The 26,297-nt window shown below is 46.2% G+C and overlaps 3 protein-coding genes and 4 non-coding genes across 7 annotated transcripts in view; 6 read left to right on the top strand and 1 right to left on the bottom strand.

Annotated features, from left to right (window-relative positions):
- Positions 1-450: 450 nt before the first annotated feature.
- Positions 451-4,136, top strand: rpl17 (ribosomal protein L17). Its single transcript, XM_071472167.1, has 7 exons — positions 451-510; positions 958-1,008; positions 1,184-1,224; positions 1,864-1,998; positions 2,167-2,265; positions 3,597-3,788; positions 4,059-4,136. The coding sequence occupies exons 2-7, from the start codon at positions 969-971 to the stop codon at positions 4,104-4,106; spliced, it is 555 nt and encodes a 184-aa protein (XP_071328268.1). The 5' UTR covers positions 451-510; positions 958-968; the 3' UTR covers positions 4,107-4,136.
- On the top strand, positions 1,044-1,111 carry LOC139614703 (small nucleolar RNA SNORD58). The gene has a single exon (XR_011687121.1). It is a non-coding gene; the product is annotated as a small nucleolar RNA SNORD58 (small nucleolar RNA).
- LOC139614700 (small nucleolar RNA SNORD58) lies at positions 2,036-2,102 on the top strand. The gene has a single exon (XR_011687118.1). It is a non-coding gene; the product is annotated as a small nucleolar RNA SNORD58 (small nucleolar RNA).
- On the top strand, positions 2,783-2,848 carry LOC139614702 (small nucleolar RNA SNORD58). The gene has a single exon (XR_011687120.1). It is a non-coding gene; the product is annotated as a small nucleolar RNA SNORD58 (small nucleolar RNA).
- On the top strand, positions 3,927-3,993 carry LOC139614701 (small nucleolar RNA SNORD58). Its single transcript, XR_011687119.1, has one exon. It is a non-coding gene; the product is annotated as a small nucleolar RNA SNORD58 (small nucleolar RNA).
- A 3,822-nt stretch (positions 4,137-7,958) lies between the features above and the next one.
- nkx6.1 (NK6 homeobox 1) lies at positions 7,959-9,796 on the top strand. The gene is made up of 3 exons (XM_071472180.1): positions 7,959-8,653; positions 8,808-8,980; positions 9,463-9,796. Exons 1-3 carry the CDS (start codon positions 8,092-8,094, stop codon positions 9,706-9,708), a joined length of 981 nt encoding a protein of 326 aa, XP_071328281.1. The 5' UTR covers positions 7,959-8,091; the 3' UTR covers positions 9,709-9,796.
- Positions 9,797-16,028: 6,232 nt separating this feature from the next.
- The window catches only part of xpo7 (exportin 7), a 216,384-nt gene continuing 206,115 nt past the window's right edge, over positions 16,029-26,297 (bottom strand). The window contains exon 28 of the mRNA XM_071472087.1: positions 16,029-16,045. The gene's annotated coding sequence lies outside the window, so the exon portion shown is untranslated. The remainder of the gene's footprint in view (positions 16,046-26,297) is intronic.

Genomic DNA, 26,297 nt, shown 5'->3' with positions numbered 1-26,297 from the left:
CAGCTCTGAAGCTCCGTTCCTGTGAGGACCCCCCCCCCCACTGGCCGCCAGCTCTGGAGCTCCGTCCCTGTGAGGACCCCCCCTCCTGGCCGCCAGGGGGCTCTGAAACTCCATCCCTGTGAGGACCCCCCCCCCCCACTGGCCGCCAGCTCTGGAGCTCCGTCCCTGGGAGGATTCCCCCTCCTGGCCGCCAGCTCTGGAGCTCCGTCCCTGTGAGGACCCCCCCTCCTGGCCGCCAGGGGGCTCTGAAACTCCGTCCCTGTGAGGACCCCCCCCCCCCCACTGGCCGCCAGCTCTGAAACTCCGTCCCTGTGAGGACCCCCCCCCCCCACTGGCCGCCAGCTCTGGAGCTCCGTCCCTGGGAGGATTCCCCCTCCTGGCCGCCAGCTCTGGAGCTCCGTCCCTGGGAGGACCCCCCCCTCCTGGCCGCCAGGGGGCGCTGGAGCAGTGAGGAGGCAGAAGAAGCGGCGCGCTGCCCCGGGACTTCCTCTTCCCTGCGCGGCCTCAGAGGTAGGAGCTCCGTGAGCAGCGTCTGTCTGGAATCTGTGTTAAATCTGTGTTAAATCTGCGCCATCCTGGTTTTCTACCCGCGGGGTTTAGTTTGTCATCGTGAAACCCACCGGGTGATGGCGGGAGTTTGGGTCTGGAGCCGTAAACTCTGCTTTTATCTGATATTCGTGAAGACGCCGGTTGGAGCCACGGCTGTCCGCCATGTTGGCTGCGGCTCCGGACAGAGACCGGGATAAAACACGGTTTAAAGCCGCTGGACTCTGTGTTTCTGCAGTGTTCGTGTCTGAGGCTGGTGGAGGTTTTAGCGTCTGCTGCTGGTTCTGGGGTGTTTGATGAAGTCTGGTGCTGGGAGCTAAGCTAATGCTAACCAGCAGCAGTCATGCGCAGCCTGCTGTGACCTGAGTCAGGTGAAACTCTGAATCTCTGAATCTCTCCATCTCTCCACAGGTTTTCTGAAAATGGTCCGCTACTCTCTCGACCCCGAGAACCCGACTAAATGTGAGTAGGCCCGGGTGTTGGCTCCGCCGGCTCCGTGGCTGTGATGACTCCTTAGGACACCTTTGGATTAACCATGAAAACAAGCTAATGAAGCTGATGCCACATGTTGTTCTGACACTTTCTGCTGAAACCAGCTTTTATTCCGTGATGGTAAAACCTGCTTCTGTTTCTGCAGCATGCAAGTCGAGGGGCTCCAACCTCCGGGTTCACTTCAAGGTAAGCCGGTCCTGAAGGGGCCACATGTGGGCCCAGAGTCTGGGAAGGGCGGTCCGGGTTCAGATATTAACTTAATACAGGAGAGCTGTTTGTAGCTGGAAGTATTAGTTGATAGAAAAATGAAGAATTTTATGACTTTTTCTGTCTTTGTTCTGTGTGAAACTAAACTGAATCATTTTTATTGATTGATTCACCTGGATTATGTCTTAAATGTGTGTAAAACACAGCAGGTGGTGCAACACCATGATTATTGTTGAAGTGTTACAGGTCACATTAGCTCATTTATTTGATCAGTCATTAGTGTGAAGTTTCCCACAGGCGGTTTGTTAACCTGTCTGTGTTTGACCGACAGTTCAAAACTTAGAAACTAATTCTTCTCAGTAAAGAAGCTGAATTTGTCAGATATCTGATCAGCTGATCAATAAATGTGCTGTTGAAGAGTTTCTGACCGGTGGTTGCAGACCTGCTTCTGTTTCACTCATTGACAGAAATAAGATGGTTTGAATCTCTAAAGCAGTTTAACTCGTGATCACTGTTGGCGTCAGTACACCTGTCTCAGTCTGCAGGTGATGTTCAGTGTTTAATCAAACAGCTGTAGAAATAAATCTTGTGACTGAGCTGTGATTCCCGTGTGAACAGAACACCCGTGAGACAGCCCAGGCCATCAAGGGCATGCACATCCGCAAGGCCAACAAGTACCTGAGGGACGTCATCGTCAAGCACCAGTGCGTCCCTTTCCGTCGCTACAACGGAGGCGTGGGAAGGTGTGCCCAGGTGAGCTGCGGCCGACGGCCTCCGCAGAGTGTGGAAGCTGCAGTGATGACTCTCTTAGGACACCTTTGGATTAAAGATGAAACCAACCTGTTAGACTGAGCAGCTTCCCCGAGTCTATGTTGTAGTGGAGGGAGGGAGCTTTTCTTCTGATCACTCTGTTGTTTTCAGGCCAAACAGTTCGGCTGGACTCAGGGCCGCTGGCCCAAGAAGAGTGCTGAGTTCCTCCTGCACATGCTCAAGAACGCCGAGAGCAACGCTGAGCTCAAGGTACGTTCAGTCGCCGCCACCATCGATGGTTCGGAGCTCGGACTCATGACTGACTCCTTTTTAGACAATAAATTAGAGATGAGACGACATCGTAATGAAACTGATTCAGTAGAGTTTTGTCAGACGTTTAAAGACGAATCAGGATGTTTGAGATCTGTGACCTCACAGGACACGCCTGGTAGGTGGCGCTCTGGTGCTCTGAGACACTGAGAACGTTCTGCAGAGGAACAATATGGTGACGTGTGCTTGTTAAACCTGTCACTGGGGGCGTGAACAGATACAGGTGGATGTTAGCAGAGAGGATTGTGGGAGGATTCGGACTCACTCAGGTCTCACTTCTAAAAGCTTTAATGAGAGTTAATGTTCCTGCATCAGTTAACGTAACCTCCAGTTCAACCAGTGTCAGTTCCTCAGTGTTGACATGTGCACCAGAACCAGACCAGCCCCCGTCAGACCGGGCCCTGTCAGGACACCGGCTCTGGTCTGAAGTGGACTCCTGTGATTCACGTGGGACAGATTGCGATGATGACCATTTAGGACACCTTTGTATGAACCATGAAAATAAAGAATAAATCTGAGCAGTCTGTGAATCACTGGACGACACAGGTCACTGAACATGATCCCGGACTGTGATTGGCTCACAGATCATTAATGATTATGTTCGTTAAAGTGATGAATTCATCTCTAGTTCTATTCTCTCAGCTCAAAACCTTCACTTTAACTTTGAGCAGTGACTTTAGTCCAGTTTTAGCTGGAATCAATCGATCAATAATACAGCAGCTGTGTCTTTGCTCCTTCAGGCGTCAGCAACAGAACCAAACAGTTTGTTGCTGTAAACGTCACTAACGACACTTTGAAGAGTGAATATTGATGATTTCCTCCAAACTCTGCACCGATCAGCTGTTAATCTGTAGCTGTTTTGATTATTGATCATTTAAAATCAAACGACCTGTGGGTCAGTTTCACCTGTCGAACAAAACAAGACGTTTGAAGACGTCACCCACTGTTCTGACTTGTAATAGATCAATCAATCAGTGGCTCATTAATCAATAATGCAGCATTTAGATGTTACATGAAGAGAAACCAAAGTGAATGAGACTGATCCCATGATGTCACCTGTTCAGAACCAGCAGGTGTGTCTTTATCTGACTGAACCTGGATCAGACAGAGCTCATGTTCGTCTGACTGTTTTTACTGTGACGTTTTCTGAGACATGAACCAAAATATCAAATATGTGGAAATGAAAAAGCAAACGTTTCCTGTGGAGATTCAGAGACTGAGCTGAACCAGGTGAAGCTGTGTCTCACCTGTCTGTGCTCTGATGGTTCCAGGGTCTGGATGTGGACTCTCTGGTCATCGAGCACATCCAGGTCAACAAGGCCCCCAAGATGAGGAGGCGCACCTACCGTGCCCACGGCCGCATCAACCCCTACATGAGCTCCCCCTGCCACATCGAGATGATCCTGACGGAGAAGGAGCAGATCGTCCCCAAACCAGAGGAGGAGGTTGCTCAGAAGAAGAAGGTACGGGTCACTGAGTGATGAGGGGGCGGGGCTAACGGTGCGTTCAGACACAGGCTGCAAAAATACCTGAAGCTGAGGTAAAGTTTGAACCTGTGTCTGAATGCACCGTGATGCCTTCAATGGTCTCTGGTCCTGTGGTTGCAGTGATGACTTCTTAGGACACCTTTGGATTACCCATGAAAACACAGTAATAACTCTGAGCAGCTGAACACCTGTAACCTGCTGTGTGCTGTGACCGACAGTCTGATGACGCTCAGCTTCTCTCTGCAGGTTTCACAGAAGAAGCTGAAGAAGCAGAAACTGATGGCACGGGAGTGAAACTACTAATAAAAGGAAAACTTGTTATCACTCAGGTCTCTGCTTCTTTGTTGATGAAAACCTGTTAAAACCACTTCATGATGTTAGTGACCGGCCTTTTTCAACAGGGGGAGGAGCTTCAGGAAATCGGGACTGAGGCGTTTACTGACAGATTTAACGTCGGAGAATAAAACCTGAAAACGTCTTGAGCTGGTGTTGAACACAGACCTGATTTCAGTCATCTAATCAAATGGACTCGTTCCTGCAGCTGAGTTCAGTGTCTCTGTGTCAGCTGTTAGTGTCATCTCAGTTTAACAAACTTTATTTAATCAGTGGGTGAAGACGACCTGCAGCATGTTTGAGTTCACTGAGAACAGCAGCAAATCTTCATCTGAGAAACTGGAATTAAAATTCAACATTTGAAAGTTTGAGCTTCTGCAAAAAAAAACCTGGTTTGACTTGGTTTAGCTTCAGTTTATTCAAACAGCCTCAACACATGATAGGGTGACCATTTCCATAACACCAAAAAGGAGGACATTATGCGGCATATCAATAAATTACTATGGTGTACATAGGACTCTGGTTTACTCTCATTTATAGTACAATTGTGAGTGGTTTAAAGATGATGTTTGTGTAGCTGAATAGGCCACACAAACATACAGTGGCTGGACAGGGCCTAAAGCCGGACGCCTGGTCACCCTAACACATGAAGAGACGGTTCCTCAGCAGCTGAGCTGAGACCTTCAGACTCTGGTCACTGGATCCTCAGCTGAACAGACGTCGGTGTCACAGGTAATTAAATTAATTATTGTGATCTGTAGTGAAGCTCGTTTTTCAGCTCCTGTTACATTTATTCACAGATGATTAAACCAAATCAGATCAATAAGATCATTTATCAATATTCAAAACATCCAGAACTGACATCAGTCAGACCTGAACACAGACTTAAACCTGCTGAGAAACCAGAGAAGAAGAAGCTCAGTGACATCAGTTCATCCAATGGTTCAAATTAAAATAGAAAATCCACCACATTTCATTTTACTGAGGAAAACAAACCTGGACTGAAACCAGGGCTCATCTCCCTGTATCCGTGGCAACACACTTCCTGTTGGGACAGGTTGTGTCACTGCATGTGACCCACAGCTGATCTGGTCAAACAGGATGAACCTGGGGGGGGACGATGAGCTGAGAGAGAAACTGATCAAATGAAGAGTTTAATGGTGAAATAGGAAACATCCAGTGAGACACTGAGCAGCTGAGCTGTCAGAGCCGGTTCTGACCACAGGGGGGCGCCACAGTCCTGGGCCCAGGCTCAGACCTGCTCACCTTCAGATGAGTTCACGTAAAATAAGATCCCTCTGATCATATCTGACCACCGCAGGTCATTGATTATCGATTATAAATTACAGCCACAGACAACATTAGTCATGTGACTGAAACATCCTCAGTGAATAAACTACAGAAAGAGAAGCTGATGTAAATGTTAAAGATCATATTGTGACTGAAGCTAAAATAACAGTTTTTACCTTAAGGTGCTATAAGTTTTGCTATTGCTACATAGCTAACATTAGCATTAGCAGCTGTTTTCTCACCAGTCTAAAGAAACATGAGTTCAGCATCAAACTTCATCCTTTACTCACCAACATCTGTCTCCAGAGGTGGAGACAAACACCAGTGTTGACTTTTATTAATATCAGGTCTTTCTTCTACTTAAGTTAGCATGCTAACTGGCTAGCTCTGGCCCGGTTGGCCCATCTGTGTCCAGTCTGTCCTGAAGACAGAGGACGTATTATAACCTCTGGTGCTGTAAACACAGCGATGGCTGAAGCTCTCCATAGGTAAACATCTACTAATGCTAATGTTAGCGATGTAGCAACAACAGAACTCACCTATAGCACCTTTAAAGATACAAGCTGTAAAAATGTCCTTTATTTAATCTGAATATATTTGAATCAGATACTGTCAGTACTGAAACCTGCTTCTCTACATCATCCAGGAGAACTGATGATTAGTGTCATTACCAAATAATAATAATAATGATAAAATAACAATAATAACAATAATTACAATAATACATTTTATCTATAGGCGCCTTTCAAAGCACACAAAGACACCTTACAACACACAGTAAGGAATTAAAACAGCAAGAACAAAATAAATTAGAGTAAATATCAGTTAAATATAAATATCAATTATTGATTAATCTAGTGATTATATGTTTGATTAAATGATTATAAGTGAAGTATTCTGTCTCAGAGCTGCAGTTGATGTTTTACAGTGTGACGTAGCTTTGACTTCTTTTTCTTTATCATTTAAAAAAGTTTGTGTTTCTGCAAAAACTTCACAAATATTATTGTCGATTGTAATTATTTTTTTTTTAAAATCTATTTTTTCTAAAATTGATTGAAGTGTGAGCCCCCCCCCCCCCCCCCCCCCCCCCGGAGCAGCTCTTTACAGTCAGAGTTTAGTTCATGTGTAAAATGAATAAAAGACAAATATTAAATTCATTTTATATTGATATTTGACATATTGATCATATTCTATAAAGGTTGGTCTGTTACAGGTTACAGGAACCCCCCTCCCACACACACACACACACACACACACACACACACACACACACACACACACACACACACACACACACACACTCCTTTAGGAATATCCATAACATAAAATATTTATCTAAATCAACTTGAATAATCAGTTATTATTATTATTTTGTTTTGTTATTCTACTGTTAATTTCCTTTTTGTTTTAATGTTATTATAGTTTTTCTGTTGTAGTTTTTTTATTGTTTCTCTCTGTAAACTTTCTTCTTTTCTCCTCAGTTTACTCTTTGAACTGCACGAACCTGTAAAAAGTGCTACACACATGAAGTTTGATTGATCAGCTGATTGATAAAGGTCCACTTACCAGTTTCCTCTTTATCTCATGGTCTTCAGTTAAAAGATGAAATGATTTGAAATCATTTGTTGTGATATTTATCTGCCAACAGATGTTGGAGAAGACTGTGGTTGAGAGCTCAGGTCAGACTATAAGAGCGGAAGGTCCTGGGCCTCCAGCCTCATTAAATATTTAAATGAGTTTTTCTGTAAATGCTTTAACAGCAGTTCAACCTGAAGTTTGTTGTCTCTGCCTCTGACCCTCTGACACTCTCTCACCTGTTGACGCTACTTCCGGATTCCTCTTTAAAAACTACAAAGGTCCATTTAATATCAGACGGAGTGAAATCCGCTTATTTCTTGTTGATATTTGCTCATCCAGCAAATCAGAGCCGAGCTGTTCCTCCAATGACGAGGCTCCCCTAAACCCCCACGGCTCTACGTCACCGTCAGGTCACCCAATCCGGACAGAGCCCCCCCACCCCGGCCTCACCCCCCCGCTCTCCGTTTCCTCCTCTCAAACTTTGGACTTGGAGCAGATAGACAGTCGGAACACCCAGATCATCACTTTTATTATCTCACTACTTCTGCAGCTCGGCGGAGAAAGAAAGGGGCTCCTGCTCCTGCTCCTGCTCCTGCTCCTGCTCCTGCTCCTGCTCCTGCTCCTGCTCCTGCTCCTGGTCCTGCTCCTGCTCCTTGTCCTCCTGCTCCTGCTCCTGCTCCTGCTCCTGCTCCTGGTCCTCCTGCTCCTGGTCCTGCTCCTGCTCCTGGTCCTGGTCCTGCTCCTGGTCCTGCTCCTGGTCCTGCTCCTGGTCCTGCTCCTTGTCCTCCTGCTCCTGCTCCTGCTCCTGCTCCTGCTCCTGGTCCTCCTGCTCCTGGTCCTCCTGGTTCTGAAGTGGACCCGGACCCGGGACTCTGCTCGGGAACCTGAACTCCCCCCGCGGTGAACACGTTTATTTTGGGGCTTTGGTTTCTGGAGGACCTAAATTTCTGAGATGGGCTTTGGGTCCAGAGAAGAGCGGGTTTTGGTTTAGTTTCAGTCTGGACTCCGTCAGGTGCGCAGGGCCCTCACCCCCCCTCAGAGACCCGCTGCAGCCCCCCCGGATCCTCCAGCAGTGGTGATGTTAGCGGTGGGTCAGATGGACGGGTCCCGACACAGCGCCTTCCTCCTCAGCACCCCTCCTCTGGCCGCTCTGCACAGCATGACCGAGATGAAGACCCCGCTGTACCCGGCTTACCCGCTCTCCTCCGCCGGCCCCAACTCCTCTACCTCACCGGCCACCACCTCTCCCAACCCGGGCGGCATGGCCGTGTCCTCCCCGGGGATCAAAAGCTCCACGGGGCCGTCCTCGGGGCTGGGCTCCCCGCAGCAGTGCTCCTCCGCCACCCCGCACGGAATAAACGACATCCTCAGCCGGCCCTGCGCCTCCTCCGCCGGCGCCGCGGTCGCCGTGGCCGCCGCCGCCTCCTCCTCCTCCGCGGGGATCCTGTCCGGGCTGCCCCGGTTCAGCAGCCTCAGCCCCCCGCCGCCGCCCGGACTGTACTTCGGCCCCGGCGCGGCGGCGGTGGCGGTGGCCCGGTACCCGAAGCCCCTGGCGGAGCTGCCGGGCAGGACGCCGATCTTCTGGCCGGGAGTGATGCAGAGCCCGCACTGGAGGGACGCCAGGTTCGCGTGTTCACCCCGTAAGTGAGAGCCAGAGTCAGTGGAGGGGAAGCGGCTTCTTAAATCCTGTCAGAGCAAAATAAAGATGAGTAGAATAAATAAAACGCACCGTGATCGGATCAGAGGGATTCACGGCCCTTTGTGTGTCTGTGCTCACGGTTTGTTCTGTCTCAGACCAGGGTTCCGTGCTGCTGGACAAAGACGGGAAGAGGAAACACACTCGACCCACGTTTTCCGGGCAGCAGATCTTCGCGCTGGAAAAGACTTTCGAGCAGACGAAGTACCTGGCGGGGCCGGAGCGCGCGCGGCTGGCCTACTCCCTGGGCATGACGGAGAGCCAGGTGAAGGTAAACCACGTCCGCAAACACGCAACCTGCTTCTTCTCCTTTTATCACAACGACGTTCTTCCTTCATGCATTTTCATTTTTTCCTGTTTTGTCTGCACTAAAAAAGATAAATATATATTTGTATTTTTTGTATAAAATGCTGCCAATCGATCAATATTTCACTTCACTGACTGAAACACTGCGGGTGTATTTTGCTTTGTTTTTTCTGCAGGTCTTTCAGAATAAATTCACATCATTTTTCTTCTTTTATTTGTGTTAAAATTTCATTTAATGCAAAACCTCCATGAGGCCTTTTATTCCCTGTGATCACTTATCTGCTGTAAAGCTCCACCTTTCATTTCTTGCATCTGTTTTTTATATTTTGTGCAGCAGATTTTTTTACATTTGTGTTTGAATTTCGCTGCAGAATTAAAGTTGAATTATGGTCATAATTAATTGTGTTTAGTCTAAATGATTGAACCAACGCGGCTCCTGTGGCGCAGGTGTGGTTCCAGAACAGACGCACCAAGTGGAGGAAGAAGCACGCGGCGGAGATGGCCACGGCCAAGAAGAAGCAGGACTCGGAGACCGAGCGGCTGAAGGGGACCTCGGACAACGAGGACGAGGACGACGACTACAACAAACCTCTGGACCCGAACTCGGACGACGAGAAGATCACACAGCTGCTGAAGAAGCACAAACCGGGGGCCGCGCTGCTGCTGCACACGTCGGAGAACGACAGCTCGTAACGGGGGGGTCAGACTGTGGGGGTCCGCGGGTCTGAGGCTCCGTGCAGATCCCGCTCCTCTCGTTTCCTTGTGTTTTTGCACGGTGGTGGAGGAGGAGGAGGTGGTGGAGGAGGAGGAGGTGGAGGAGGAGGAGGAGGTGGAGGACTCCGGTCCGGACACTCAAACCGTTCACGGCCTAAAACGCGGAGGAGACGCGACTTTACCTGTAAATAGAAACGTGAGTTGTATGAATAGAAATTATCCAGCTGTGAATAATTGATGTTTTGTACAGACGCACTGATCTCAGACCTGATTTGCTTTTTTTCTATTTCACTCTGACATTTCTAAAAAAAAAAAAAAAAGACAACCACAAACTCTTCTTCTCCCGCGGGTCCGCGAAGGCCTCCTGACCCATCAGTCTCAACTTATGAGGAGCTCCTGAACGCACCACACGCACCTGTACATACATGCACACCTGCAGAAATTTCTCCTCTCTCTCTCTCTCTCTCTCTCTCTCTCTCTCACACACACACACACGGTTTTATTTATGTCTGAGGTTGAGTGAAGCCTGCAGCTGTGTATCATGGCGGGTTAATGTAATGCACTTTTATTTAATAAAAACTCAAAGGTTTCCTTGTTGTTTTCACCACATGTTAATTAATACAAAGAGTTTAATTAATTAATAACGGACAGAATAAATCACCGGCCTTCATCGAATATTCTAATCAATATTCATCATGTAACCCGCTTTTATTCCCACTGCCACACCGCTACAGATTTTATTATTATTGTTATTATTATTATTATTATTATTATTATTATTATTATATTTTCTTGTTTTTGATTTGAAGTGTAAAGTTTTACATTTTTAAAAGATAAATTCAAACATTTCATTGTTTTGTTTTTATTTTCTCGAACAGAAAAAAACGAAAAACAAAAACATTTGAATGATCTTTATTTCTGGCGGTAAAACTGATCCCTGACATCAGGGGCTTCTCTGGTTTCATCATCATCACCATCATCATCATCGTCAGCTCGGTTTCTCTCAGATTGAAAGTCAGCGGAGCGACGAGCAGCTGATCTTTCATTCATCACGTGTGGATCCAGATGTGACTGCACATGTGTCTGATCATAAAAACGGATTCATGATAAAACCACAGAAAGTGAAGCGGACTCTGGTTGTCTTCTCCCCGGTGTCGGTGCGGCCTCAGCGGGCAGCGGGCGGCTCTGTGCCGCGGTCAGGCGGAGGCTCGGTCCTCACTTTCTCTCAGCTTCTATTTCACCTCTGAAAAAAAAACTCAACGAAGCAGTTTATTTAATTTAAATCAACATTTTCTGATCTAATTAAAGAGTGAAGCCACAGCTCAGGTTCATGTTATTTATTCTCATATCTAACAGTCATGTCCACAAACATGTCCTCAGGTCAAATTCAGGCTCAGAACAAATTCTCATCACAATAATAAAAATCCTGACGCTCAAAGTTCAGTTTGTTAAAGAGGCTGAGTGTCCCACGACACCTGAACACACCATCAGATTTAGACTTTTATTTTTAATCAGTTTGTTTGAAATGAGGCTGTTGAACAGATCAGGTTTTATCTCCTTATTAAACAGTTGTTCAGCTCCTGAGCTGCAGCCACACACACACACACACACACACACACACACACACACACACACTGTACAACAATTCACTGTAACTGACACAATTTAAATCCTGTAAACTGAGTCAAGTTTGAATGATTATAAACGGATCATCTTTATAAACAGGAGGAAATAATCCTCAGATTCAGAATAAAAACAACCAGTGTTTTACAGATAAAACATCTGGACGGACGACAGCTGGAGGGTCCAGTTAATTCAAATTAGACCAAACAGTAGAAACGACCATTAAACCCTGATCCTCAGTTTCTAATGTCTCCGATTTTTCTTTCACAGTCTCTGAATCTTTGTCAACGTCGTCTGGACACGAAACAGTTTCACTGTTTTATTATTTTATTAATTTATTTTAAAAAGAAAAAAGGATTAATGAAGGAAACAGATGATCAGAGACCTCAGGTCACACAGGAGAACACGACACAGACTAACACTGTTGTGTTTCCAGTGTTGTGGAGATCCAACTCCATCACACACACACACACACACACACACACACACACACACACACACACACACACACACACGTTCCAGATATAATAAAATCTTTTTTTGTTATTTGAAGTATTAATATTTAATTTGTAGACAGTTGTTAACATTTTAATCTTCTACATTTATTTTTCAGATTCAGATTAAAATACAAACGAATCAGAAAACACATGATGATGTTTTATGATAATTTAATTTAAGATGAAGTATTTCTGTACTGTGATGTTCGTACTTTTACTTCACTGCTGCATGAACCCAGATCAGCCTCAGATCAAGACCATGAGCCAGATCACGAGTCAAACAGGGACCAGGAGGCCTGACTAACTGACTGAACGGGTCTACAGGCCCAGGGGCCTTCAGGGTCAGGGGCCCTAAAGTCAGGGCCGCTATGAAAAAACTCGTTTTTTTGGAATTAAAAATTTTCCAACAGAAGTCAGAAGGACTCCACTGAACAGCTGATGGGACGAACAGCTGCAGGTTTCACACAGAGAAAACATCAAATTCATTTACAGCCGAACCTGAGGGACGTCGTTTCCTCTGCTGCTGGTGGAGCTGAGGCTCGTTAAACCACCACAGAAGAAGATGCGGAGGACCTGATGGAGGTCTGACGTTTGTCACTGTTAATGTGATGAAGACTCAGCCTCCTCCTCATCTTCATCATCAGATTTCACAGAGAATTTAATTCATTTCCTCTAAAAATAAAAAAGGTAGAAACAGAAAGTTCCATCCAACACCACATATTCATGTCTTTATTCTCGTCTCTATTTTATTTTTATTCCATTTATTTTATCTTATTATTATCAGCTGGGTTTTATTTTCCATCTTGTTTTATATTCACGTTTCCAACATGTTTTTATGTGAAGAACTCACTGCAGTCACTTCTTCTTGTATAAAAGGTTCTGTACAAATAAAGTTTATTATTAATTATTGTTATTAATTAATTAATTAATTATATCAATATATAAGTTAATTAGTTAATGGATTAAATATCACAAACATTAAATAATCTAATGAAAACACTTGGTCCAAATAATAGAATAAATATCAGTGAAATAAAATTCAGTTTGTTTAATGACTCTGATGTTGGAGATGAAACCATCATCATCGTCATCGTCATCCTCGGCTGCAGGTACAGGTGTAACTGTGGGTCATGTTTCAACACATGGACAGGTGTTCCTCTCACCTGTGGAGGCCCCTGGCCACCTGCTCCTCCAGCAGCAGCTTCTTCACCTGACGTAGCAACGTGCTCTGTGTTCACCTCAGGTAGGTCAAAGGTCAAAGGTTCCACCTGACACAGGACACCCGGCTACAGGTGCATCAGGTGACAGGTGTGTGAGGGGGCGGGGCAAATGAAGCTATAATAAAACCACATTCATCCTTGATTACCTGAGTTACTTTCTGGTGGTGTTCCAGGTGGAGTGAACACGTCTCCGCCAGGGGCCAACCGCTCCATCTGTTCACTCACTTCCTCTGCCAGCTCCACCCACTGATACTTCTCCACCCACCTGACTCCACCCACTGATACTCCTCCACCCACCTGACTCCACCCACTGATACTCCTCCACCCACCTGACTCTACCCACTGATACTCCTCCACCAGCCTGACTCCACCCACAGACAGACCCTGCTGAACCTACACCACGTCTCCAGCTGCAGGTGGACCAGAGTGGAGCTGGACACCGACCCGGATCACATGACCTGATCCTGGTGTGTGACATCACTGATGCTGGAGATAAACCATGACTGACATGATCCGTTCATCTGTTGATTATTTTATTTATTTATATTATATATTAAAATAAAACATAATCAGAGTTTCCCAGAGTCCAGGTGAAGGTCTTCAGAGTCTGGTTCTATTTGACCAACAGATCCTGGTTCTGTGCTGCCCTTCACCTAATAATCTGTGAACTCAAATATAAATGAAATATGAAACATATTATATTATATGAAATATAAAAATAAATATAAATATAATAATAATATATTTCTGCTTTGAATATATTTTACTATATTTTCTCCTGTAGCCTCATTATTGTAAAAATGGTTAAAAAAGGAACAAATAAGAATAATAATGATATAATGATATAATTAAAATTATAATGATTATAGTTTATATATAGTTTATCGATCAGCCACAAATGTTGAGTTCTGTAATGTGGATCATTTTCCTCCCAGGTGAACACAGAGGCCACGTGTAGAACTAGTCTGGTACCTGTCACCTCAGCAGACAGGGTCGGTGGTCTGGTGGTCTGCGGTGGTCTGTGGTCTGTGGTGGTCTGGTGGTCTGCGGTGGTCTGGTGGTCTGCGGTGGTCTGTGGTGGTCTGCGGTGGTCTGGTGGTCTGCGGTGGTCTGTGGTGGTCTGTGGTGGTCTGGTGGTCTGTGGTGGTCTGGTGGTCTGCGGTGGTCCTGGGTGCCGTCAGTCCTGCTGGATCCCACCTGTTGGCTCTACCTGTTGACTCCCAGCGTATCTCCTCCTGTTCGCTGCTGTGACTAATGTGTTAGCATTAGCTGATCTGTATAAAGAGCCCATTGACGGCTCTCAGTTGACCATGTAGTACAAGAGATTACACACAAGGACATGTGTCGGGGGGGTCGGGGGGGGGGCTCCCACAGACATGAATGGTGGTCTTATCTCCCTCCAACCCGCCTGGAGCCCTGTGATAAGGAGCGCCTGGGGATGCTCCATGATGAGGAGCTCCAGCAGCCTCCTCTCATGGCTGAGTGGGAACATTGTGCAGCTCTGACCCCTCCCTCCCTGACCCCTCCCTCCCTGAGTCTCCCTCGCTCCTGCTGCATCTCGCCACTCGCTGGGAGCAGTAATCACCGGCCCGCAGGGCACGGGAAGAAAGTCGCTGTGAATTGCTGTGTCTGCTTCAGCAACTCAATGACAACTTATGTGAATCATGAACTGGATCCTGGGCTGCGGGGGCGTCACAGCAGGTGCTCCCCCAGAGGAGGAGCTCACCTGCCGGCTCTCAGTGAGAACACGCTCCTGAACATGGATCATCTGATGGAGGAGATATCATCTGTTATCAGCTGTGGGTGCTCACCTCTTCAAGTATTTATTGGGAGATAATCTCCTTTAATGATGCTTCACCTCTCTCCCTCTGTCTCCTGAACACAGCTGCTCCTGAACAGGTGTCCTCGTCTGACTGACACCTACGTGTTCCCAGGTGGAGGGGTGTGGAGGAGCAGCTGCGCTCCGTCACTCTTCAGGTGAGATATGATTCAAATAAACTCTTTCATTAGATGTATTGTAATGTCCAGTGGAAAGTGTTTTACCTTTAATATGTGCACATGAATTATTGGGAAGCAGCAGAAACACCTGGAGTGTGTGTGGACTGCAGGTGAAACAGGAAGCTCGACAAATTGTGTCTGATCCTGTTTCCTGTTCTGATCCTGCTCATCCTCTGGAAGACGCTACAGAGCATTTATACAAATTTATAGGCCTTCATACAAAAAACAGTAACTTTATTAAACTCATGAGCAACATTCACACTGAAATCATGACCCTTACTGTTGTTTGTACTGTGCAAGTTTTTATTATAATTTTATTATTGTGTGAGTCACATTGATGTGTTTTAACCAGCCAAAGCCAAAGGCAAATTTCCACATATGTGGACAATAATAATAATAATAATAATAATAATAATAATAATAATAATAATAATCACAATCTATTATTATTATTAGTAGTAATTAGTTTATTAGATTATTTTTCCTCCCAAAAATAAACACAGACCTTTCAGGCCCTTTTTTCACTTTAACTTTTTTCACGTGTAAAATGATGTTAAACAAAATATGAATGACAGCAGAGGATTTTTAAAATACATCTGAAGACGTTCCCTAGCGTGACCTCTGACCTTCACTAAGGCTTTAGTTCCCTAGCGTGACCTCTGACCTTCACTAAAGCTTCACCACAGGTAATTTGTCACAACCATCATCTGTGTGACAGATAAACAGGTTTGTCTCTTTCACCTGGTCAGAGTGGGCGTGGCTGTTGGGTTGCTGTACAGAAACTCCGCCCCCCAGGTCTAACAGGGGTTGAGATGCTGTTGGTCTGCAGCAGACTGGGACCTTTCACTGTCTCTGGCTACAGCAGAGACAAACTGTTGTGATTAATTATGAGGCTGAGGTCGGTCGTGGCCTCCTGGAGGATGGACGGCGTTGAAACGCTGCCTGTTATTTCTCCCGCTCAGGGGGTGAGGGGAGGGGAGGGGAGGGGGGAGGTGAGGCAGAGCTAAGTAATGACAAAATGAGCACCTCCAGTAGACTCTGGCAATGAAAAACCCTGCCCTCATCACCCGAGTCTTTTGTTCTGAATTTTATTAGCACTAGCCACGTTAAAATAACCTGTTAACACGTATCATAGTGCAGCAATAATAACCTCCTCAATCATATTTTAAAAGTCACGTCAAGGGGCCGGGTGTAATTCATCTCTATGCAAATACCTCGGTGTCAGCCCATTAGTGTGTTGCTACAGGGGTTTTATTAAAATGCATTCTTCCCCACTCTCTTCGTACTCAGGACTAATAAAACACGAGCCTCGCTGCACAAGAATTATAGCAACTATTAGGGAAACATATGGACAGCATGCACTCTGAAAATAAAACCAACAGATAAAGTGGCAGGGTCAGGCTGGGGAGCAAACACTTAGGGAATGGCAGTGAAGTAATAGATTGTGCCCGTGCTGCCTGATGCAGACCTGGAAATCAAAGCCTGATTATACATTCATTTGGGTGGGGGCTCCCTGGTATAACCCCACCCCCCTCCACCACCTCACCTGCACCTCCTCCATAGCTGCAGCTCAGTGCCAGCACAGAGTGTCTCAGTGTCATAAATTGAGGAGACACTAAAAAGGTAATAAACTGCATTAGGCCTTTAATGAAATTAAAACAATGGAGACGGATTCATTCACTGATGAGGAGACGTGTCCTGCACAGAGCTGCACTGGACTGGAAACAGAGTTCACAGCAGACCTGTTGTATTTTTATTATTATATTAAATATGACTGGTACGAACAGGACAGTAGAACACAGTATATGTGGTGTGCTGTGAATGTGTGGAGAACAGTCTGAGTTAATATTAAAGTCAAATACCAGCTAACGTCGTGTGAGGACAGAATCAGTCACAACTAACTGACATTTTAAACTCCAGTGTTTCATTTGAAGTGTTGAAATCCTTTTCTCATTTCAACTGTTTTTAGTTTTTTAATGAATGAATCAGTCAGTAAATGTCAGTAGAGAACTGTCCATCGAACAGACCAGAGATCTGAGACTGTTTATTCTGACTGTACAACGTCCTGAACCCCACCTGGTCTCTGCTCTCACCACATTTCATGAATCTGATGTGCTGAACTTGATTCCTTCGTCTTTGGTAGCAGCATGAATGCAGGACAACACAGATGTTGTGCTGCAGTGTCATGTCCTGTGTGTTATCATCCACCCCCCCTGAGCACAGAGACATCAGGACTCACCTTCCAGTGGGGAGCAGGGACTGATGAGCCCCCGCCCTCCTGATTATCTGTCATTTAATGGTTTATCAAAGTCAGAGGATCCTGTCATGGTTGTGTGAACGGTGGATTTTTCTATTTTATGGAGTCATTAATTTCATGTGGATCATTAGCCTTCATACAGATCCCTGTTTTGACAAATGCAGCTGGTGAATTATGCACACAATGTGCCCCCCCCCCCACCTCCTCCTCCTCCACTGACTGCATCACATGATAAACAGGGAGCACCCCGTCACATTACCTAAATGTGTTTGTGGGGGTGTCCGTCACTCCATTACAGCGACCGTATGACACATGTGACCATCGAGGAGCTTTTCGCTGCGACTGGAGACAACATTAAATATGATGCACAGAGATGATGAAGCTCAGCCTGACATCCCTTCACAGGAGACGCCACCAGGTCCTAACAGGACCCACGTCTCGTTCCGAGGCGTTCAGGTGAACGCTGCCGCTGCAGCCATCAGGAGGAAGATGGATCAGCTGTTTGGACTTTACACTTCCACTCCTACATTTCAGAGGGAAATGTTTTACTTCCTACTCCTCCACAGTTTCAGTTCAACTGGTTCCCTCTCACCTGGAGTAAAGGTTGGCCCCTGGACGTCACTGTATAATTCACTCTCTGCTTAAAACAAACATTTTAAATCAAACATTTCATCCAACACAGTCAGAAGTTTATCTTCAGTCAGGTTTAATTAAAACTTCCTGTGGGAATAAAATGGATGAAATTTACTTCTTTTCATTTAAGTAAAATGTGAAAAAACGTTTGGAAGCTAAAGCTGACGACAGGGGATGAGTTCGGTTTAACTAAGTGAAAATACAGATGCCTCCTTCATTTAAACTCCTTAGCTCCGTGTCAGTCAGTCACACCTGTGTGTGATTGGCAGCAGGTGAGGAGACGCTGCTGTGGGGGTGGGCCTGTTAATGTCGGGTAAATGTTCAGGAAGTCGGGGCCTGAGGCTGCTGCTATGTTGGTTAGCCGCTAAGCTACCTGGAGAACAGGGATGCTAAGGGCTTAGCTAAGCTGCTAGCACTGCAGCGGGACTGTGGACCCGGACCTGTGTGAACCTGGTCCCGGTGCTGGATTTAAAAACACATGGACCCCACGGTGGCAAGGAAGCTGGTGATTACTGCTCAACATTTCATTAAAATCAACACTAATATTATTTATTCATGTCTTTACTGTTACATCGTGAAATCAACCCAAATAGTATTTTTCATTAGGTTGCTTTGAAAATAAAATCTGCTGAATTAATCATTAATATTTACTGTTTTTCATTTAAGATCAGATGTAATGATAACTGTTAATAAATTATTATGATGCTGAAGAGAAGTTTAAATCGGGATAAATCTCAGGTAAGTTCTGCAGACACAAGGAGAGTCTTCTTCCAGACAGGAAGTTCATTCAGAGATAATGACGTCATCAGGAAGTAAACTCTGGATGAATGAAATGAATCTAAAAATGTCTGAGTTCAGATTTGAGGAGTTATGACTCAATATTGACACAAACTGCAACAGTCAGACATTAAGGGTTTTAAAGGATCCTACCTGTCGTCACCTGTATACACCTGACCTTTCACCTCACGGCTCTCTGCACCTGTGTGTTTTAGCTGAACCTTTAAACGCAGCTCAGGTTACAACAACCAGCCCAAACCCGAGTTTACCGCCCAGTTAGAGAAGTGAGCAGGAACCGGATCAGTTTCCCAGTTTGCTTCTGTCTGTGGTTTTAAACCTTCACCTCAGTGGTTCAGCATCTCTGCAGCTGAGAAGGATCCAGCTGCCGAACGCCGACACACTTACAGAGATGTTGACCAAAGCGTTGTCACAGATAAAAGTGAAATAAATGAAATAACTTGTGTTGGACTTTTCAGACGTGACGAGGTCAGATGACTCTTCAGTTCCCGCCTCCGCCTGCAGCCTCCTCTGACAGCAGCGTCCCTCCAGGACTGAAGCACAGCTGTAAGTTCAACACTTCCTGTCTGTTGTGTAAACTCAAATTTATACTTTCGTCTGTTTGGAGCTTTAGCAAATGTGTGTCTTCTTTGTGTGGTTTGGGTGAAGTGCAGCTCTAACGCAGTGTTTGTGTGGTGTTGTTCTGAGTGGATCCTCCGGTGCAGTGAGGGCGACAGAGGTCGTGACTGTAACTTTAACAAATAACAGTGAGTGAGAGGAAGCGTATTGATATTTAAATTGGATTGTTCTGTGTGTGTCGAGGCTTTGGTTTGGGTTCCTCTGTGACCTTGTTGTCTCGGCTGGACGCTCGCTCCGCCTGATCCGACCTGCCCGGCCCCTTGTTTGGTTTATTGACTGACCGCAGACGCGCTGCTGCACCTCGATTGGTTTAAATGGGTTTTCATTTTTTATTGGCAGGCCAGTGACGGGCGGTTTAGTCGAGGCTCTTTGCACTTTAACAGCTCGAGGTTTCAGAATGTGTTTTACTGGCTCCCGTAAAATCAAACAAAATGAAATAAATTGAGAAGGAGACGTGGACCGAGCTGTGCTCAGCAGAAACTGTGTGTGCTGCTCACTCATGCTGGGCTGCAGGGCTGATCTCAGACCAGCTGAGCAGGAACAGAAACACACACCTCTCATCTTCTGAAATCAACCTGCTGAATCAGGGGGAGGGACACTCAATCAATCAATCAATCGATCAATCAAACTTTATCAAAATCACTTTCATATAGAGACACAATCAAATAAGAGCAACAAGCAACAACATACAACACAGTTTACAGCAGAGGTACTGAGGGGGAGCGTCCGGCTTCCAGAACCGCTAACAGACCAGAACCAGAGGCTCTCCACAGCTGTACTGGTTTAGAGAGTGGGAGCCTGTGAGACGTAGGCACCAGGTGTGTTCTGGTCTGTCCTGGACTCGGCCTGGACCAGTTCTGCATCACCTGGGTCTCCTGATTCTGTCTGATCCTCACGTCACTGCAGCAGCTGAGACCCAGAACCGGTTCAGACCCGAGGCTCTGGAGCTGTGCTCCAGGATCAGGACCTGATGTTTGCTTTATGTTTGTACTTGATGCTTTTAACACAAATTAAGTTCCAAACGGAAAAACCAAGTGACCTTTGACCTTTGACCTTTGACTGAAGAAGTGGAACCTGTTTATTTTGGAGACAGTACATGTGGACGTGCTGATGTGGGGAAATGTGCAGCTTCACAGCAGCAGAGGACAAGAAAGATTATTATTATTATTGTTATTATTAGTAATTATAATAATAATAATGATACAGTATCTGCAGTTTGATGTTTATAAAATCCTGTGTCCTCGTGTTAATTGATCAGTGTCTCTGCCTGCGGTCCAGGCCTAAGTACCTGCCCCCCCCTCACTGAGTGGGTGTCCGGTCTGGCCTCAGTGGAGGGGCAGCAGACGGTGACCTCAGGTGGACCAGGTCTCTCAGACTGAGTGCCCTCGTCCTGCCCCCCCTCCCCTCTGACAGACACCCCGACAATGAATGACTCTATGAAAGATTGGGGGGGGGGGGGCACAGTAACCTGCTGAACTTGAGAACCTCTCCTCATCGATTATGGAAATGTCTCCGCTGCTGACCCGGGCCGTTATGAGTCTTAAGTATTGATTAAATACGCAGAGGAAAATACTTTGGCAGTTAAATCAGACGCTGATTCGATTAGCCCCTCCCCCCGCCGCCGCTCACAATCTCCCGCTCTTTAAAAGCATTTCATTTCTGTGTAGGAGCTGTGTTGTCTGCAAATTAAATTAACTCTGGTGCAATGTTAATGTGGGGTGACCTTGGGTGGGTGAATGACCTCTGACCTTTGACCCAGTGGAGCGTCTGGTCATAAGGAAAGTAAAGGTGGGCGCAGACCCCCATGCACTTAAGCCCCTCTTTCCCTCCTGGTCCTCTGATCCGGCACAGACCCATCAGATCCTGGATCAATAGATCCTCTGAGGCCGACTTCATAAGTGGGTCATAAGAAGCATTTGTGATATTAGCGCCGGGCGAGGCGAGGGGGGCGGAGTTCACGTCCCCGCCACGCCCTCAGAGAGGGAGGTGCACATGTGATCTGGACTCTGAGTCAGTACAGATCTGTCACGCTAACGTTAGCACGGCTCCAGCTAACGTTCTCTCTCCCCCTCACCTCAGCCAGGTGTCTCTCTACTTCCTGTAGCTGTTGTTTCAAATTAAAAGCCCCTTCGGGCTCATGTAATTGTGGCCTACTGCTGGAACATAGCTCTCTCTCTCTCTCTCTCGCTCTCTCTCTCTCTCTCTCTCCCTCTCTCCCCCCCTCGGAGGGGGTCTCCACAGGACGACACTTCCTGACACACACACACACAGACACACACACATGCACACACGCACGCACACATGCACACACGTGTGTCTGTGTGTCTGTGTGTGTGTGTGTGTGTGTGAGTCACATGATGAGTGATCTGACCACAAACAGCAGAAACTCTGAACTCACTGATAATAAAGACAAGATATTTGTTTCTGTTTCACAGGTAAATTTAGCTGACAGCTGTTCATTTATTGTTATGACCTTATTTCGTTATTGATTAACCTGCTCATTATTTATTTGATGAATTGATTGATTGTGTGACACTGAGCTGATGGAGCCTTTTCATTTTGACCAGAATAAACCAAACATTCTTTTTCTAATGAAGCAGCTGATGAGAACTGATAATATTTAATTTTCTTCTTCTTTTTCTGTTCAGAAATGATTTTTCTCCTGTTGATCTATTAATCAGTTTAACAACTAATCACCTCAGCTCAATAACAAACTAACAAACTCTTCACCTGGTAACAGAAAAAAAGTTTCAGCTCATCAGTGAATAACAAATAATGAAGTTAATAATCATCAATTATCACAAAGTGTTAAATTGTCTGACAGTTTCAGCACGAGTTGATCTGTCCCTCACAGTCCCCCCCCCCCCGTCCCGTCCCGTCCCTCTCTGTGGCCTGTGGAGACCCCCTCCGAGGGGCCCCTTTGTAATCCTATAAAGTGGAAAAATACCAATTAGTAACAGTTTGTCTCACAGCAGTGTTTAGTGTTAAAGTGTGGACACACACACACACACACAGATGTGTTTTTTTTACAGTCTCCAAGAGGCAAAAGAAAAGTTAGATTTTGTTTTGTTGATCATTTTTAATCAGTAAAAACACCCTGAGAGGCAGTGAATTTATTTTATTTTTAATATAATTTTTATTTTTTTGTGGAAAGAAAGGAAAAATGTAAAAATGTTTCCCCCATCCTGAAAAAAAACCTAAATGATTTGAGTTGTGTCGGGGGGTTGTTTTCACAGATTAAAATAAACTTAGAAAAAATAATCTTGACAACAAAAAAAACTAAAACGTAGCATTTCAATCACATGACATCCAAAAACATGGCCAACGATCATCTCCCAGAAACCCCTGATGTCTGGTCAGAGGTTTGACGTCCTCGTCGCCGTTGGGTTAGAACTGCAGTGACTGCTACCGTGAAGATGCCATGCCAACAGTTACCAGAGAAATCTGTCTCCATCTTTAATTTGATGATGTCACAAGAGGAGAAAACACAGAACGTCAGAGTTTATTCAGAGAACGTCAGAGAACATCAGAGAACGTCAGAGAACGTCAGAGAACGTCAGAGAACGTCAGAGAACATCACACCTGTGTCGACTTTTCTAAAACAACAAAGATCATTTTGTTCATGTTTCACATCAAAACACTGATGAGTGGTGATGTCACATCCTGTCATGTGACACTGGTCCACAGTGAGACGTTGTGAAGCAGCTGCAGACATCTGAACACCTGATGATGATGATGATGATGATGATGATGATGATGACCTGTGAAGACGAGTTTGGACGTTCTGGTCTCAGACCTTCATCAGGAGGAGTTTTACCTGAAGGCCTGAGAGGCGTCGTCCTGCGGTGTCACATTTCCCCTGTCGCAGCTCCGTGGTTAACAACCTGATCTCTAGGAGACGGGTTGGTTGTTGTCGGAGCTGAGTGCAGATAAATTTGGCGCCTGTGTTGAGGGTGGGGCTAACCTGGTGAGGAGCGATAAGAGTGACCTTTAACCTTCTCTAAACTGCCTCAGCTCCAGCTGTGTAAATGTGTGTGAGGCCTCAGTCTTGCAGGTCAGTGCAGCCTGAATAAAATGTAAACCCCCCCCGTCCCCGATTAAAGACGTAGTTCATTACCGCCGACACACTTTAACCCCGCGGACACGTCTAACGGCCGCCACTCGATGATGACACATAAATCAAATGATGATGAATGCAGCTGATGGGTTCTAACGCAGAACGATGGGTCCTGATGTAAAAATGTAATGAGGATGTTCTGCAGGACGGAGTCATGGAGCCTGACAGAGCACCATCCACCTCTTGCTCCACCTCCTGCTCCTCACAACATGTGATCTGGATCGGGATTATGATCTGGATCTGGATTATGATCTGGATTATGATGTGGATCTGGATTATGATCTGGATTATGATGTGGATCTGGATTATGATCTGGATCTGGATTATGATCTGGATCAGACTGAACAAACTCACAGACCGACCTCAACATGACTGAAGTGTTTTTCTCTCAGTGTTTATGAAAGTGATAAAAATCCTGGATCTGCATCAGACTTCACTGGGATCTTCCCTGGACCAGGACCCATCCCTCTGGTCCGGTGCAGACTGGGTCAGGACCTCCTGTGTAATCCTGACAGGTGAAAACATAACCTCCTTCCTGAGGTAATAACTGTTGGTCTCACCCCAGGTTTCCACAAAAGGGGGACAGCAGAGTCCGAGGTTCAGCTGATGCAGACCTGGTCCCAGCCTTTTAAAAGCTGTTTCCTGTCAGGGTTCCTCCCTCAGCTGCTGAGTGGCTCCTGAGAGTCACATGGTCTGAGGGCGCAGAGGTTTGGATGGAGACATGGATGGTCCGGAGAGCTGCTCCCTGCTGCTCCTCCAGGAGCCATGGAGCAGCGCAGATGGACACTCAGATCTCAGGCTGATGCTGAGGAGAGAGGACGACGCCACACGACTCTGTTTGTGTTTATTCTTCTGCCTGAAGAGCCGAAGAATTGGTTTTTATTAATTCCATGAATTATTTGCTCATTATCCATTAATCACCGGGCCCCATCTGGAAGGTGCAGGCGTGACTGTGTGAGAAACAGCCATTCTGATCTCAATTAGATTTTGCCTCTGCTCTGCGTCTGCCCATAAATCACATCTCCAAAGTGAAATTAACAGTTACTGGAGCGCATTAATATCCCGAGTCAGGCATGAGGAGGCTGCAGTGACTGGAACCAGCCATCGTTCACAATGTGGAAAACATTGCTCTGTTTGTGAAATATCAACATTACACAGTGAGCCCCCCCCCCTCCGCTCCTCCTCCTCCTCCTCCTCCTCCAGCGCTGACACTGACAGGGAGGAGTGATGGTGTGTGAGGCACACACACACACACACACACACACACACACACACACACACACACAGGTCTTAATCCTGATGTAAAGTCATTAAAGCTTCGGTGGTTCACAGTCAAAGATGCAGCTATGAAGGAGATGAAGAAGTGTTTGTCCCTGGTCCTTCACTTTTTAGTGTCCCCTGGAAACACTTGTGGTCTGTGCTACTTGCAGCATGTTCCTACAGCTGTGTCTAAGTTCAGAGGCTGCACCTGAAGACTGATGACATCACAGCAGTTAGACTGGCCCATTTCAAAGGCTCCTTCAGATCTGTCCTCTGCAACAAAGGCTCCAGCTAATGGTACAACTGTTAAAACCAAGGCCTAAAAAAAAAAAGTTATGTGTTGTCATGGTTGCTAGGCGACGGGAGTCACAGGACGGTGACAGCTGGTGATGCAAAGAGAAAATCCTCCGTCTCTCTTTGGTTCAGCCGTCGAGGTCTACGACAGACCACACCGTCGCAGACCAGGTCCTCTGACGGATGTGGCCCCTGGACTGGGACAGTTGTCTGTAGCTGCAGTGCATTGAGCTTCAGGGCCACCGTAGTTCTGGACGAGAGGCTTGAAGATTGATTGATAATAATTTACACATGAATTGATAACGAAGATAGTTGTCAGTTGTAACATAAAGCAGACAGATGTGCTGTAGATGGTCCACGGACCTGCAGGGACAGGGTCTTGTTAACAGGGACTCAGGTCTGTGAGGAACCTGGTGTCAGGCTGTGGATTCACAAACTGTTTCTCTCCTGTCAGACAAAGAAAAGGGTCAAATAATCACACGTGAGGAGCTGAACTGATGCTTTTGACTTTTGATTCATTCTCTGACTGATAATCAATGAATCAGCTCAGGACTTCAGCTCCTGTATCCTTGTGGTCTAGTGGTGGTACAGGAGTCGACCTGGACCAGGTCTGCGTCCATCACACTGTACAGCAGCTGTCGCACTGAGGGGCCGGGCCCCGGGGACCGAGGCTTAGAGCCGCCCCGTGGTGTCGGTCAGCGCTCTGATGGATTGAAGTGTGACATTAAAATGGAAATGACTCAGGAGAGAGGAGGAGGGAACAGTGGGTGACCTCTGACCTCTGGCTAAGACCACAGACTGACAGGATGGATGTGTGATGGTAGCAACACCTGAACGGATCAAATCCACCTGATTTACTGACATGGAGGGGCCCCACACCGGGGCTGGTTTGTCCCGGGTCCTGTCGAGTCAGAGAGAGAGAGAGAGAGCTGCAGATGGATTGCGGGATCTTGTAATTCCCCGAACTCTGATTCCTGCTCTTCCATCTGTCAGGATGAGAGGAAGAGGAGGAGGAGGAGGAGGAGGAGGAGGAGGCGGCTCCTGGACTCTCCATACATAATTAATGACATCATTTCAACAACACTATTGACTAAACAAATGCATAAATCACAGAGGCTCCAGTCAATAGACACGGAAACGTTTACTCATGTTCTAAATAATGACTACTGTTCCCATAATGCCATAATTATTTTCAGCTGCTGATTTGGATTAATGGGCTGTCACAGACGTGAGGCGGCAGCCATCAGGGAGGCCGG

Source organism: Trachinotus anak, unplaced genomic scaffold (genome assembly GCF_046630095.1).
Source record: "Trachinotus anak isolate AG129_WGS33_773 ecotype Australia unplaced genomic scaffold, CSIRO_AGI_Tana_v1 ptg000035l, whole genome shotgun sequence".
Classification (NCBI taxonomy): Eukaryota; Metazoa; Chordata; class Actinopteri; order Carangiformes; family Carangidae; genus Trachinotus; species Trachinotus anak.
This window is presented reverse-complemented; position numbering and strand designations above follow the sequence as displayed.